The 15299-nt window shown below is 37.8% G+C and overlaps 2 protein-coding genes across 6 annotated transcripts; one reads left to right on the top strand and one right to left on the bottom strand.

Annotated features, from left to right (window-relative positions):
- Nucleotides 1-811: 811 nt before the first annotated feature.
- LOC121240732 (protein EMSY-LIKE 3-like) lies at nucleotides 812-5613 on the bottom strand. Of its 5 annotated transcripts, XM_041138265.1 has the most exons (11): nucleotides 5238-5612; nucleotides 4652-4757; nucleotides 4070-4275; nucleotides 3888-3997; nucleotides 3566-3803; nucleotides 3269-3463; nucleotides 3122-3190; nucleotides 2008-2250; nucleotides 1854-1922; nucleotides 1711-1774; nucleotides 812-1211 (listed from the first exon to the last, which is right to left on the bottom strand). In XM_041138265.1, the coding sequence occupies exons 3-11, from the start codon at nucleotides 4166-4168 to the stop codon at nucleotides 1135-1137; spliced, it is 1164 nt and encodes a 387-aa protein (XP_040994199.1). In that variant the 5' UTR covers nucleotides 4169-4275; nucleotides 4652-4757; nucleotides 5238-5612; the 3' UTR covers nucleotides 812-1134. The 5 variants fall into 5 exon arrangements, with proteins under 5 accessions (XP_040994199.1, XP_040994196.1, XP_040994195.1 ...); XM_041138262.1 differs by lacking the exon at nucleotides 4652-4757 and having other exon boundaries at nucleotides 3269-3454; nucleotides 5238-5613; XM_041138261.1 differs by lacking the exon at nucleotides 4652-4757.
- Nucleotides 5614-7238: 1625 nt separating this feature from the next.
- LOC121241151 (protein adenylyltransferase SelO-like) lies at nucleotides 7239-13846 on the top strand. The gene is given in 9 exon segments (XM_041138794.1): nucleotides 7239-7685; nucleotides 8052-8161; nucleotides 8599-8633; nucleotides 8636-8654; nucleotides 8748-9047; nucleotides 9447-9694; nucleotides 10594-10900; nucleotides 10988-11261; nucleotides 13306-13846. Coding segments are annotated over 9 exon segments (1959 nt in total). The 5' UTR covers nucleotides 7239-7274; the 3' UTR covers nucleotides 13561-13846.
- The last annotated feature ends 1453 nt before the right edge of the window (nucleotides 13847-15299 follow it).

Below are 15299 nucleotides of genomic sequence, written 5' to 3'. Positions count from 1 at the left end.
ATAGGATAGCTTTGTTACACAGATTCACAGAATCTTTCGTGAGGTAATCTATCTCTTTCTTCACGTTTTTTCTTTGCAATTTTTGGTATTGTATTTGGATTTTGGGATTGTGTAGTGTGAAAACTTGGATCAAAATCTATATTTTCTGTGTAGTGTAATGTCTATTGTGTTCACAGGCAAGAACTGCCCCTGCATGCCTCCCCCATAGGGCAAGTGATTGTAAATTCATTGGCACTGTTGAAACCATAACCCTGTTTGGGATGGGGTGGAGGACGTGAGGTGAGATCTGCTCGAATAGGGCAGGAATCACCTCTAAGTGCAGGATTTGATCAGATTGAACAAGTTCTGGGCTATGTGAGTCTAGGGTATCCTTTTGGCATGATCGCCTCAATCCTTTTCGACACAACTCCATCCTACGTTCCCCAAAAGCTGAGTCTTTCTTATGGGAAATCTGAATGGCTTTTATTGGTGTGAAGCAGATGAACAAGTTGAGTTATGCTGCTGGACGTGTTGAAACATGAAACACATTTGAAGGAAGGGCTAAGCCACTGCTTTTGATGCACAAATGGATCATCTTATCCTTGAATTTGCTTATTCGTTGTAGCTATATTACCAGTTCACGGGGTTCTAATTGGGGTTTTATCCTTGCATCGTGTGTATATGCATCCTGATCTTTCACCTTTGTTCATTTGCAGGATCAGATTCTTCTTTTGGATTCTTCGTGCCATCACGGTAAAAAAAATAAAAAATAAAAAAATGGCCAGCTGTCCAAAGAACTTGGCTTGTGTGTGTGTGTGAGAGAGAGAGAGAGAGAGAGAATAGCATGCATTATCAAAATAATATTTACATGGTGAAGTCATCTTACACAAGCATTTTCCCAGCCAAGTTAAACTAACAAAATAACCAAGCCTAATTTTCTAACCAATAGACCACAAGCCAAGCATAAAACTTTGGGTGATTTTTACATTGCACGGCATGCTACATGTATACATACATAGGTGCTGAATTAAACTGTATGTCATGGGCATATTCTTGTGGATCATGTATGCGACTCTACCCTCTCTATCCAATGTTATCCCCATTAGGACTTTCAACTACTCTACTCTCACCAGTTGCATCATGTTGCGGTTTTCCTCATCCTTGTTCTGTCGACTGCCCCTGCAAGAAACGATGTTCTCCATCTGCTTGGAAGCCAAAGGGGAACGTAAGAGCTATTGTTTCCTTCATTAATACAGCTATTAAAAGCTTTTCTTCCTTCCCAGCAGGAGGGAATAACACTATAATTGATGAATGCCAATTCTACTGGTTTATCGGTTCAGAGATGTATGCGCCTATAAGGTCAAAATAGCAACAAGATCTTTTACCACGTTAAAATTCAAAACATTAGAAAACTAATATGAACTCCAAATGTTTGGATTGTGACGTATTTTAAATGGTTTTCTATTTAAGTGCTTGAAACAAGGAGCTCTCTAACCTATGGCGTCAATGACGAATTCAGACATAGGATAGCAATGGATTCAAAACTTTGTCCCATTTTCTTAGACAACTGCTGGTGAATTAAAGGACTGAAAATTAATTAACAAATCACACAAGCGGAAACGTTGAATCTGAATATACAAAAACTAAAACAAATTGATACAACAGAAGCCAATACTACTTTATTTAACACCAACTACTATATAACAAGGTTATTTGTCAATTAGTGATTACCACTTTCACCGTCAGATGCATCTTCAAGCCTTTCAATTGCATCAACAAGGGCTTGCTCGTGCTCCTGCGTTTCAAAGGACATATCACACTTGTTGTAATGAAAGAACATGCAAGATAAAGTGCAGAAGATACATAGTTCTTACTTTCAGCACTGTTTTAGCTTTCTCTATCTCCAAGGGATCGGGATGATTAGCACCAAAAACTTTTTCTACCTGTTAATTTTCACATAAATTAGCGAAACACAAGTCTACCATACTGACAGTTTCTTCTAATAATCAAATGCCTTCATTACCATACCTCCTTGATAAGTGTATCCGTGTGAACTATTTCAATATCACACATTGCCTTCTTCCCAATTCCATTCTGTGATAAGGGAAAGTGGTTTTGGGACCGGCCCTTTGATCCTCTACCTCTTCCTGCACCGGCAACTGCACCACCACGTGGAATGGATCTCTTTACCCCCCGGCCTGGTCCAGGGTGGCCACTCTTACTTGAAACTCCAGGATTCTCACCTTCCCACCTAATATCTTCAGGAGATATCTAGCAATTGAGAGTTAATAATTATAAGCAAGGATGATATCAATTTCAATGTAATCACGGTATTCCTTCCCCATAAGTAAGAGATTAATAAAAGTTATAGAGGTGCCGTAAAAGCTGACATGTTCAAATGATATATTATCACAAGATGACAATGCATAAACAACTGCAGGATTAGCCAAAGGGTGCCAGGTAATTTTGTTCCTATAAAAATTTATTAACCAACAAATTACCTATAGAGCAGCCTAGAACAGGTCAAAGAAGCCTTTAGGGAGTGAATTGAAACAATGAGAGTGGCCCTTTAAAAAGATAGAAGAATCAACCGACAAGGACTAGAATACATTCCAAACATTATAACGTTCAAACCCAAATGTCTTCTGCCCCTTTTAAGACTCTTCCACACACATCAATTGTCCAAAACTTGAAGCAATAATATTTCAAAATGCATCATGAGTAAATGATGAATTGTGTAGCAACCAAGCAGGATGTCAAGTGATAAATGCCTTCCATATATCGCATTAGAAGATTTTCAGAGTCGTCATTCTCAAGTCTTTCATATGTTAAGTGAAAAATACCCCATACTCATCATAGATTGTACCTTAGTTGACACCAAATGCCTCATACTTTGATAGTAATAAATAAAGTAATTGAACCTACAAACACTACAGCTTAGCTTCGTAATGTTTGTGAACAGAATAAGAACAAGATGCACTACATATTGACACAAGATAATAACTAAAGATAATCATCAGTATTCAACAATTTTCATTATTCAACACATCTATGCTGTATATTGCACGGTAAAAAATTAATGAATAAATATATACTGTGTTGAAACTTGATGGAAACTCTATGAACATGGCAATGCATTTACCTCTTTCAGATTGACCCACTCCCAAGTTTCATCTGCAGTATTAATATCATACACCAGAGCATGTCGGCCCTATAAAACAGTTGCAAAGTAGTAAGAGTAACAAAGACCCATTAAATGTTTAAGCGTGCAGTCAACAGTACAACACACCTCAACACGATTGTAATCAGTTATAACTGCCTCATAAAAGTGGTTGTCTTCAGGCCACCTTGTCCATACTTTTCTACCAATCCATGGATCATAGGTTGCAGTCTCAGTAGGTCCATTTCTCTCAAGGGTACCTGAAGAACCACGATTACCAACCTGGGCCCTTCCTGTAAGACCAGTAGAAGGATACTGCATGGACTTCATTGAAGATGCAGCATGCAATGTTCCCCGTCAAAACAAAGTAGAGGACAGCGAAAAAGAGCAAAAAAGAAAAGAATAGAGAAAACTGAACTATCTTACTGATTTTGGCTTCTTATTCCTTGCTCCTGGAGGAGGACCTCGTCTCAAGGCCGATAAAGATGGTTGCACAGATGGATGCATTGCAGGAGATGGCCCACCGAGGGATAAGGGAGCTACAGATTGTGATGTTTTTGGTTTCTTGCATGATGCTGAAACTGTAGGACTAGGTGTGGGATCGTGAACAGGCTGAGTAACATTGAGCATGCCAGGTTGGAGCCCTCTTGCCTTCCTCCATTCCCTACAGAACAATTCATTACACTTCCCGTTAAAATGCAGACCTCAGTACAAGCTAATTAGTAGAATATGACCAGCATATTCAGACCTTATCTTCCGGATTATGTCATCAGCATTAACTTGGGATAGAAGCTCTCTGTGTTCCTCATCTGACACTCTGAGCTCCTTTCTAAGTTCCGTAATCAAACTTTCCTTGTCCTAAATAATAGATAATACAAAAACTTTCAGACGCCCACCAGTACAATCTTGACTAAATAAATGAATATATACCCAAGTGATTGCATCAGATTGAGCTTTGAAGGCCCGAAGGACTGAAGAATATGCTTCTTGTTCAATGTGGTGGATCTGGGTTTCCATATCAGCATGCATCCTAGGTAAAGGAGCAGAACCACCAACTTGAGATCTTCCATTACCAGCAGCGTGGCCTGCTCTTTGAAATCTATTTTGATGTGAAGGAGGAAGGTCATCATCTGTTCCTGCAGTTGTTTCAGATAAAGACCGTTTATTAGATGAGCAAGTTTCTGGGACGTGGCCGCTAAATATTATCAAAATTTACAATAGGAAAGAGAAGATATCCTTCCATTGGGTTACGTATGAAAAAATTTCAGAAGACTGGCGCATAATTTGGCATCTGATGCACCAACAGAAAACAATAATAACAATATTAAGGCCACTTCTTGTTTCTGTACATAAGGTCATTACCAAAAAAAAAAAAAAAAAAAAAAAAAGAAGCTGTTTCACATCATCCTCTGAGCAGCCAAATAGGAAACAAGAAAAGAAAAGAAAAAAAAGGCCATCACCCAATCAAAACCAGTAAGTTAAAGTTAAACTCATCAAAAGCCCAACACAAAACTTGAATTAAACTCGTAAAAATCCTTAAACCACCAAAAACTCTTACTTAAGAAGTCCCACGTCCAATTGGAGAGTTTACTACCCATCACATTTCCCCAACATCCACCTAAAAGAAACATGGAAACTTAATAATCATTGATTCCTTCATGCACTTCAAATCACCTCAATTGAAGAAGAACATGTTCATAAGCTACTATTCACAACGTAACACAAACTTGAGCCAAACGATACATAAACAACAGTCAGACAGCGAACATGGAAATTGCAATAAATCAACCAGCTAGAAAGAAGAAAAACCTAAATTTTGTCAAGAACAGGAGCCCAAACACAATCCAATGAAATTCAATAAGCCAAGCACGTTGCATCGAACTTCAACCACAAAACGGTAACGGAAGTTTTTAAAAAAACAGTCAATTCTTTTTCTATGCTTACGACTACAACTACCAAACCCATCAAAACCATTAATTGCCCAGAGAACACAAAAAGTAATAAAATTTATAAACACCCAACTCTGGTTCACCAAATTTTAAGCTATCCAAAACCCCACAAAACACAGTGATAAACATAGTCATTGAATTAAGCTCACCACTACTGTCAGAAATTCCGAATTCCATGACTCCACCGAACCCAATTTCAATACAAATACCCAAACGAATCCCTAGTAAAAGCCAGCATCGAGACCCCGAGTGCCGCCAATCGTTCCTAGCTGATAGACATCGTATGGATGGAACTGAGTCAAATTGGTGGAAATTGGCCCAATTTGGAAGCAGAATTCGGTCCCTGAAGGTGCAAAGAAGTTGAATTTGCTGTGCAGAGAGTGGTAGAACGTAATCGAATCGTTTAACAGGAAGTGGGGTTCGGCTGGGTAATTCCCTTTGAGTTTTGAGGCTAAACTAAAATTTCGTGATAATTTTGGGGCTAAATTGGGTTGAAAGAACTTTATTCTCTCTCTTTTATTTCTTGTGTTTTACATTTTGTTGAGAAAATGTTAAAAATAAGTTTTTCATAAACTATTAAATATCAATTCTTCTATGTACAATCGAGGGGCACAAGCGGTGGGGAGCCGGCTGATTCTTGTAATGCCATGTCAATCGATATTAAAAAAAATAGTAATACTACATACAATCGTGGAGTGTGCAAGCGTCTTGTAGTTGGTTTGAAAAATAGTAAGATCCACTATTAAAAAGTTAATTTATTTTCATGTAGATCTCATATTTATTTATTTTTTTAAAGTAATTATACTGCGCTTGTACACTCATGACTACAAATATCATTTCTCTAAAAAAAATTACAACGTCAATCAATATTAAAAAAAAAAAAACCCCAAGTTCTCTTGTGTGTTATTGTTATCCAGAAGATGAAAAGAAGAGATATCTTTTGTGCATCCCAAGCCTTAACAACTATATGTCTGAGCATGGAGCAAGCATCCTCCTACTCCTCTTCCTCCACCATTAAACTTGATGGCAGAGCCATCTACTATCATAACCCCATCATAAGATATTTAAGAAGAAGCGCCAGAGCTCTCTTTGTTCCATGCGCCAGAGTTATTGGAGTACGATCCGGTTTTCTCATTGGTTCCGGTTGCACAAAAGAAGAAGACTCGAGCTGTAAATGATCAAGATGAATCCTCTGTTTCAAAACCTGTCTCTTTATTGTCTCGCCCAAAATCTCATTCATTCGACCAAATTCTTTCAGAAGCTAGCTCTCTTTTCATTTGAATGCATGAATAAAAGAAATTGGAAAATCATTGGCAAGGTTGTTTTTGTATGATTCACATTGATATTCATGAAATATTTATATGTATCTATCTAGCTATGGGATTGTTCTACGCATACAAGCTTAAATTGGATGGAAGCAAAAGCAAGTTGCAATTATTTTTTATTTTTTTTATTTTATACCCAAAGTTGCTCCTTTTATGATCCGTTCAAAAGATAGAAGCAAAATTTCAAAATCTTGCAACTTTTGCTTGTGGGGTATTAAGATGAAGGGAGAGAGGGAGGCTTCGATGGAGGGAGGACTCGAGGGAGGCTTCAATGCAGAGAAAAAAGGAAGACAAAACTGAATGAGGGAAGGAGAGCTTGAATGGAGAGGAGGGGGGGCGGGGGAAAATGTTTGGAGTCAAACTATGCGTCTCTATTTTTTTCACTAAACGGTATGTTTTTATTTTACCACATCAATTGTGTTTTTCCTGCACTTGCACGATGCGATTTGAGTTTAGCTTCTTTTATTAAATATATGGAAGAACTTGAGCATTCATCCACTAGTATTCTTAAATGAAAAATGTTATAGTGACAAAAAATAAATTTATAAATTTATAAATTAATATATTTTATATTAAATTTATTTTATAATAACAATAATTTTAATAATTTAATGTAATTAATTTATTTTATTTTTTTTATAAATTATCTGTTTTTTAATTTACAAGGGACAACGTGGGAGAAGAGATAGTGTGGATGTGAACGTGGTGAGTTGGTCGGTCACGTATGTAGCAACTATCTTATCGTAGATTACTAGATTGTTTGACTCTCTCTCTCTCTCTCTCTCTCACACATTTTAGATTTTTTAACGCAATTATTATTATTATTTTTAGTACACAATTCTAAAACCAAAAGAAAAGAAAATGAAGTTGCTTTCCCATTTTTCAATTTTTTCTCCCAAGCCTTCTGCTCTCTCTCCTCTCTCAGCTCCATTCTTCTCCGCTCTCAGCTTCCGCCTCCGCCTCCGCCTCCGTCGTTCTACCGGATTCCCGGTTACTTCTCCTCCTCCTTATATTTCCGTATCGCCCTCACTTTCCTGCCACGTCAGCTCCCGAACAGGTGGTGGTGCTGGTGTTGTTTCCATGGACTCCCCCTCACCGGACCTTGCCGTGTCCGTCGACTCCGTGGCCCGCGATTTGAAGAACCAGAGCCTCGGGAGCGATGCTGGGGATTATAGCAAGAGGCTTGGGTTGAAGCTTGAGGATCTCAATTGGGACCACTCCTTTGTCAGAGAGTTGCCCGGTGATCCTAGAACCGATAGCATCCCACGAGAGGTCTACTTTCTTTATTCTTGTCGTTTATTTTTTGGATTTGCTTTCGTTATGTTCTATTTGGTCACTGAATAGAGAAGGGAAAAGAAAATCCCGAGATACTTGTGTTATACTCTCTAGACTGGTGGTTTTTTCCCCATTTGTGTATGTTTACCTAGGAAAATAAAAAGTAAGTGAAAATAAAACAGAACCTTTTGAGATGATTTCGAATGATTTCTAAATTAAGAATGATCCTGTAAACAACAGGTGTCAGAAAGTTGTTATAGTTTATTGAAATTTAGTGGTATATTATTGTGGAGAAGATTAATTTGATGGATGTGATTTTGAGAGACCTTTTCAATCAATGGGACGTATGCTTTCGGATTTTAGGTATTGCATGCTTGTTATACCAAAGTGTTGCCGTCGGCAGAAGTGGAGAATCCTCAGCTCGTTGCGTGGTCAGAGTCAGTTGCAGAGTTGCTTGATTTGGACCCTCAAGAGTGAGTTTTCTTTTTGTTTGGCACCTATGCACGTCAGATTGTGTGGTGTTGTGTTTTGTGACACCATATGTAGATCTATCTGAAACTAAGGATATCTTTGGAAGCATCTTTTAGGAAGAAAGGCCTTGATGGCCATTTCCAAATTGACGAGTTACTCTTGCGAACTTTCAATGCCCAGTTCTTCTCTTCACAGAAAGAACAGGGTACTTGTTACATTAAAAATGACTTGCATGAGGTAATAACGTGACGCAATGGTTGGAAACCCGCATCTGGGAACTTGGTTGATTTATTACTTATAATGGTCAAATTTCATTCTCTGAAGTCGTGTGGTAAACAGACCCTTGTTTGTTCTACTTTTGGGTGTGATACATATTGCAAATGTGGTAGGTATATCCACTCCATTGGCCTAACTGTGAAATTTTGTTCTGGAGTTTCAGATTTGAAAGGCCTGATTTTTCCCTTTTATTTTCTGGGCATCAACATTGGTGGGAGCGTAAGTATTTTTTTCATTAGTTTTTTTCAAAAGTATTGCAATCAGACCCTTGAAACTTTTCATCAAGCTCCAATTTAATCTTCGACTGTGTAGCTTGCCCTATGCTCAGTGCTATGGAGGACATCAGTTTGGCATGTGGGCTGGACAGTTGGGTGATGGTCGGGCAATAACGCTAGGAGAGATAATCAATTCTAAGTCTGAAAGGTGGGAACTTCAGCTTAAAGGGGCTGGCAAGACTCCTTACAGTCGCTTTGCAGATGGCCTTGCCGTGCTCCGCAGTAGCATCAGGGAGTTCCTTTGCAGTGAAGCAATGCATAGTCTAGGAATTCCAACAACTCGTGCACTTTGTCTTGTCACAACTGGAAAATATGTGACTCGAGACATGTTTTATGAGTAAGTTTAAACATTATATGAGTTATGATGCATATGTTTAATGTATACGTTACCATATTCTAGTTTCTTGTTTTTTAATGTGTAAACCTGTTTGAGGGTTATTAATTTTTTTTTTTTTGAGAATGGGCAGAGAGTTCTTTTGCTATGGGAAATCTAAGGATTCAGAATCCATAAATGAATGTAATTATCATAGAAAAAAATGACTTTAACTTCAAGATGTTGAATATGAAAATTTTAAATTCTTTTTTCCCAGTTTCTTCTAAGTCTTTTGGGTTTTTGGAATTTCTTTCGATATTTCTAATTATGCCATTAGATTGGCAGATTCTAGGGCTCCTGGTTTTGCATTCATATAAACTGCATGCTAAGCATATGGATCCTAATTAATGTCTGGATTTGCAGTGGAAATCCAAAGGAAGAGCCTGGGGCAATTGTCTGCAGAGTTTCCCAATCTTTTCTGCGCTTTGGATCTTACCAAATACATGCCTCTAGAGGGAAAGAGGACCTTGGCATTGTTCGTGCTCTGGCAGACTATGCCATTAGGAAACATTTTCCTCATATAGAGAACATGAATAGAAGTGAGAGTTTATCTTTCACTACAGGCGATGAAGATCATTCAGTTGTGGATCTAACTTCAAACAAGTATGCAGGTAATCAACTTTCATTTTAGAGTGCTGGCAAGGGTGCAAGTGGCATAGATGATAAAGCTAGTGCGCATGGAAATCCCATGACAAAATTATCTTATCATGGTTTGATGATTAGTTAACTCCAAGTCTAGAACATTTTCAAGTGATTACTTAATGGTCTGCTAAACCATTGTTGCCTTATCTGACAGCTGTAATAAGAAGAGTTCACTTTGACTATTTGCTAGAAGATCCCTTTCGATTGGTTTTTGATTCAGATACCTGTTTGGGACAGTTGTGGGTCTTGGAGTAGGGGATAACTAGCTTGCCAACTAGTTTGCCTGATCCTGACGATGGCATTGTAGCTTAAGTCATGCCCAGAAAGTGATTAGGCAGGGCTAACATCATCCTAGATGATGCCCAACTGAATTGACCTCTCCAATGTGCGTACTTTTTATTTTTCAACGGATTTACATCTTTCAGTAATGGAATCTTGTAGCTGAATGAAAACTAGCTTTGGTTGTTCAGTGTTCAAGAATCCATCTATCATGTACTTATGATTCTTACCTACTTTCAATCTATTTGCGAAGTCCACATATGTCTGATTTCTTCAGTCAAATAACTCATCTGCTGCAGATAATGTAGTCAATGTTGCTGTTCATGGAGAGTAGGATTCACTTCACTGACGCTCCTATATATTGTACACATTTTTTAGTGATAGATGCATGGTTTTGGTGTAGTTGTGGCTTCTAATGCTGAAGGAAGATGAATTTTACTTCATGCTGACAAATAGTTTTATTTTCATCTATCCTTAATTTGTTGTTCCTCGTATAGTCAATGCCATTATAGTTGAACAAAAGTTGAACTACTGTAGGCAATAATTTTGACTCTCTTTCTCTTTTTTTTCCAATGCTGGATTGAATCAGCTTGGGTGGTGGAGGTGGCTGAGCGTACTGCTACCTTGATTGCTAACTGGCAGGGGGTTGGTTTTACTCATGGTGTGCTTAATACTGACAATATGAGCATTTTGGGTCTCACCATTGATTATGGTCCCTTTGGATTTCTGGACGCTTTTGACCCAAGTTACACACCAAATACCACGGATCTTCCTGGTAGAAGATACTGTTTTGCAAATCAACCTGACATTGGACTCTGGAATATTGCACAATTCGCATCAACTCTGTCAGCTGCCCAGTTGATAAATGATAAAGAGGCAAACTATGCCATGGAAAGGTTGGTGTATCCTTTAAACATTTCTTCTAGATAATAGCAACTGTAGTTGATGGTTAATGGATGATATTGTATTTTGACCTTTTACAGATATGGAACCAAATTTATGGATGAGTATCAAGCAATAATGACTAAGAAACTTGGCCTCCCAAAGTACAATAAACAGTTGATCAGTAAACTTCTAAATAATATGGCAGTTGACAAAGTAGATTACACAAATTTTTTTCGGTTGCTTTCAAATATTAAAGCTGATCCCAGCATTCCTGAAGAGGAGTTGTTGGTGCCACTGAAGGCTGTTTTGTTAGATATTGGCAAGGAGCGGAAGGAGGCATGGATCAGCTGGGCAAAATCTTACATTGAGGAGGTAGATAATGACTGATTTTTTTTTTTTCTATTTTTGGATTTTGCTCTCTGAATATATTTGTTTCTCATGAAAATTGAGATTATTTGATTAACTCTTGATTTCACTTTCATAGACACATAGACATCATCTACCTCTTGATTATTTCACACCCATAGACCCATCTTCTCTCTCCAACTCTTGATTTCACTTTCATGACTTTCTATATGTTAGTATGTTAGAGAGTTTCTTAGGCTGTGTTTGGATGTTGAGTTGAGTTGAGTTCTTTATGAATAGCAGTAAGTTGATATGGTAGAGTGAGTTTTGTGGGGTCTACCTAAAATAAGTTTAAATTTGTTTGGATGTTAAGATGAATTTAAATGTATTTATAGGAAGTTTGAAAAAAGTTGTGAGTCCCACCTGTAAAGAAGTGTTGAATTGAAAAGGCTTGCGGGTCCCACGTGTAAAAATATTTTGAGTTAACATGAGTTTAATAATTTGAGAGTTGGGTGTTTGGATGTTAGACTTAGTTTAAAATTAGATTGAACTGAGTTGAACTTAGATGAGTTTAACAGCCAAACGGGGCCTTAATCTTTTGAGTGGGTTTGGAATAGAGAATGGCACTACTTTTATGTTCTACAAAAAAGTTTGATAGAGACTGCAATGCCTTTAAAAAATTAATATGTTAGACTCAGGAAGAAAATGCTGTGTGTCCTATCTGATGCAACTACCGAAACACTTCAGCTTCATGAGTGTTTAATATCTTTGAATTTGATTCAACAACATATAAACTTAAGTTACTCCTTTATTTCCCAAGAATTCTTTGATACTGAGCAAAGGCACCCCGGGTTGTCTAGCAGGTGTATGAGTCCGCTGCTTTAGTTACCTATCCAAAAAAAAAAAAATGAGTCCGCTGCTTTAGTTATCTACTTTTTGAGATGGGGACAAGGATGCAGCCATTGGTTATTTTTCTGAAGACTCGTTACAGAAAAATTCTCCATAACCTCCTAAGAGGCCATTATCATAGCAGGCCAGCCATCTTGCCAAATCTTACTATAGGAGAGAAGAGTTATCAAAAAAAATCTTAGATGAGCCATTTAAACTGGGTTGTATCTTCCCAAGAATGCAGATAAGCCCTCAGAGAGTTTCTTCAGTAGATAAGGGCCATTGTGTTTCTCCTGCAAGCATACTCCTGGTAGTTTTTGTGAAGTGGTCTATAGTCTCAATGTCTAATCTGCTGCTTATTCCTGGTGAGTTGCACCACACAGTGGTTCCTTTAACTGAAACCCCGGTCATCTTGACTAAGGAATAACTCTGAACCACCAGAATTAAGTTTAAAACCTTCTGGAGTTGAAATAATTTCTATAAGATAGTGGACAAGGTCTTAAATGAGAAATGCCCAATCTTTGGTTGTTATGCTGCAACCATTTTTTAGAACTTCATTTTGATAGGAGTTCGGAGATTGAGTCCTATGGCTCCGAACCTTGTTACTTTTATAATTCTTTTGTTAGCTTTTGTTAGTGTTTCACATAGGATTTAAGTATGATTCATTCTTGACTTTAAGAGAAACCCTTGTGAGTCTCTCATCCTTTGATATATGGCCTTAGATCTCTCTCTCTCTCTCTCTCACTCTCTCTCTCTTATGCTTTTCTTTTTTTGCTCCATTAGATGTTCTTTGTCTTCAAAAATTATTTGTGGACAACTTATACTCAGATATTTTGGGAAAATATATCATTGTATGACAAACTTAAAAGTGTTTTGTTAACCACAATATTGATAATATACCAAGCACATCATGATCTTCCTAACTCTGAGAGTTTTCCATGAAGGTGGAAGAACAGAGTACAAAATGCAAAAGCTCTATGACTACCATTTCAATTTCGATCATTACCTAGATATCTTCGGAACCTTTTACATAGTATTATGTTTTACTAACCATAGGATGTAGTCTGTGGATAATCAATTTCTGTCTTGGAAACAATGCCCGTTGAGCAGCGCAGACAGGGAAGAGTGTGTGTCCATGTAGGGTTAATTCAATTGTTCTCACTGAACTTTCAAACTTTTACAGCTGGCCAGTGGTGGCATCTCAGATGAGGAAAGGAAGGTGTCAATGAATGCAGTAAACCCGAAATACGTACTCAGGAACTATCTATGCCAAGGCGCCATTGATGCTGCTGAACTTGGTGATTTTGGAGAAGTCCGGAGGCTGCTTAAAATAATGCAGCGGCCATATGATGAGCAACCGGGAATGGAAAAATATGCTCGCTTGCCTCCTGCTTGGGCTTATAGGCCTGGTGTTTGCATGCTTTCTTGTTCCTCATGAGTTGCCTGTTTGCTCATGATATTATACAGCTACCAAAAGGATGAGTTCAACGGGATATTTTTCATGCTTTCTTTTTTGTTTCAACTTCGTTTTTGCTCCAGACTGATTCTTGTATATAATATAAAAAATCAGTTATTGTCTCTGGCCAGACCAACGGTAGATTTAATGGGACGTTGTATGCCCTTCATGTATGTTTCTTTGCGCAGGTATATGACACTTGTCTTATGGGAGAAATATTCTTTATTGGTTTTCTTTGTAGTAATAATTCGATCAGAATCTTTCATTATTTTTATAATTAAGTTCATCAATTTCATTTATGAAAAAATATATATCGCAAATGGATCAGAATCTTTTAGATTTGTTAGGATAATTCTCGAGTATAAGCTCTCTCTCTCTCTCTCTCTCTCTTTTCTTCTTCTTCTGTAGTTTTAAAAAATTCTGTCGGCTTTGAGGTAGTCCCCGACCACTATGCCGTGTTGGGTTTATGCTCCTTTGGAGTCCCACATCGGTGGGAAGTAATGGAGGAGCCAAGGCCCATGGCCTATAAATAGGGTGCTTGGTCTCTTAGTTAATTACACCAAGTCATAAACTTAATTAGTAACTTGTGACTCTAAAAAAAGTCTTCTATTAGCCTTTTTTTATAAAAATGAAAGGAATGAGAGTTAAAATTTTACTAGTGGGGAAGTTTTGTGGGTGTCATTTGGGGTGAGAAGAAAAATTGTTATTGTAATAATTTTTCACAGTATATTTTCTTCTCTGGGTTTGGTGGTTTTTCTCCTGTTTAAGGGAGTTTCCACGTAAATTCTTGTGTTGTTATTATTTTTTTATTTTTTTTCATATTTCACCAAAAAGTAGATCCTGAGGGTGAATTTAGAAGGTCTAAATTCCTAACAAGTGGTATTAGAGCCACTAGGTTCTTTTTGGTGGGTGGAGCTTTGGTGTGATAGTGTGGATACGTACAGTTTAAAGAGGTTCTGTCTAGGAGATTGGTATTTAAGTGATCCAGTGTGACACTCCAATCTTTTCTGAGAACTTTGAAGTTCTGTCAAGGAAAGAATAATCTTTCCTGGGAACTTACTTAGTGAGTACTATTTATTTTTACGATAAAAATTCATCAAAGCAATATCAGGAAATAAGGTTTCAAATTCTATCAGATATGAGGTGGAGAAATTTGATGGGAGAATCAATTTTGGCTTGTGGCAAGTTCAAGTCAAGGATGTTTTGATTCAATCAGAATTACACAAGGCGTTATCTCTGAGCTAGAATCTATTGGAGTTAAAATTGATGATGAGGATCAAGCCTTGAGACTCATCTGGTCTCTTCCACCTTCCTATGAGCATATGAAGCCTATTTTGATACATGGGAAGGAGAAAATAATTTTTTCAGAGGTTACCAGTAAACTCTTTTCTGAAGAGAGAAGACTAGGTGGTAGAAGAAATAGTCCACCTGGAAACTTAGCATTGGTAATAGCTGGTAATGAGAAGAAGAAGAACTCCATGAAGATGAAAGTAGTCTGCTGGGGTGTGGACAATCTAGGCATGTCAAGAAAAATTATCCAAGAGCAGGAGCAGGTTCGGCAAGTGGCTCCAAGTCAGTAAATGGAGATACTGGTAATGAAACTAACGTTGTGTCTCTCTCTATGGAAGACGATGTCTGTTAAAGAGACATGTACATCCTCATGGCATGCCGCTAATTCCTAAAGTTGTCATGATAGAGGATGTGTTAATGTTAGCGGGTCC

Source organism: Juglans microcarpa x Juglans regia, chromosome 7S (genome assembly GCF_004785595.1).
Source record: "Juglans microcarpa x Juglans regia isolate MS1-56 chromosome 7S, Jm3101_v1.0, whole genome shotgun sequence".
In the NCBI taxonomy this organism is placed as follows: domain Eukaryota; kingdom Viridiplantae; phylum Streptophyta; class Magnoliopsida; order Fagales; family Juglandaceae; genus Juglans; species Juglans microcarpa x Juglans regia.
Note: the sequence above shows the minus strand (reverse complement) of the source record. Positions and strands in the feature narration are given on the sequence as shown.

Excerpts from the sequence above, each read along its gene's own strand:
- LOC121240732 (XM_041138261.1), bottom strand. The coding sequence starts at position 5,265 with ATGGAATTCGGAATTTCTGACAGTAGTG. Across the intron at positions 3,464-3,565 it reads GGAATAAGAAGCCAAAATCA|TCCATGCAGTATCCTTCTAC; the intron begins GTAAGATAGTTC and ends TCTTCAATGAAG. Across the intron at positions 1,212-1,710 it reads TGCATCTGACGGTGAAAGTG|CTCTTACGTTCCCCTTTGGC; the intron begins GTAATCACTAAT and ends AGGAAACAATAG.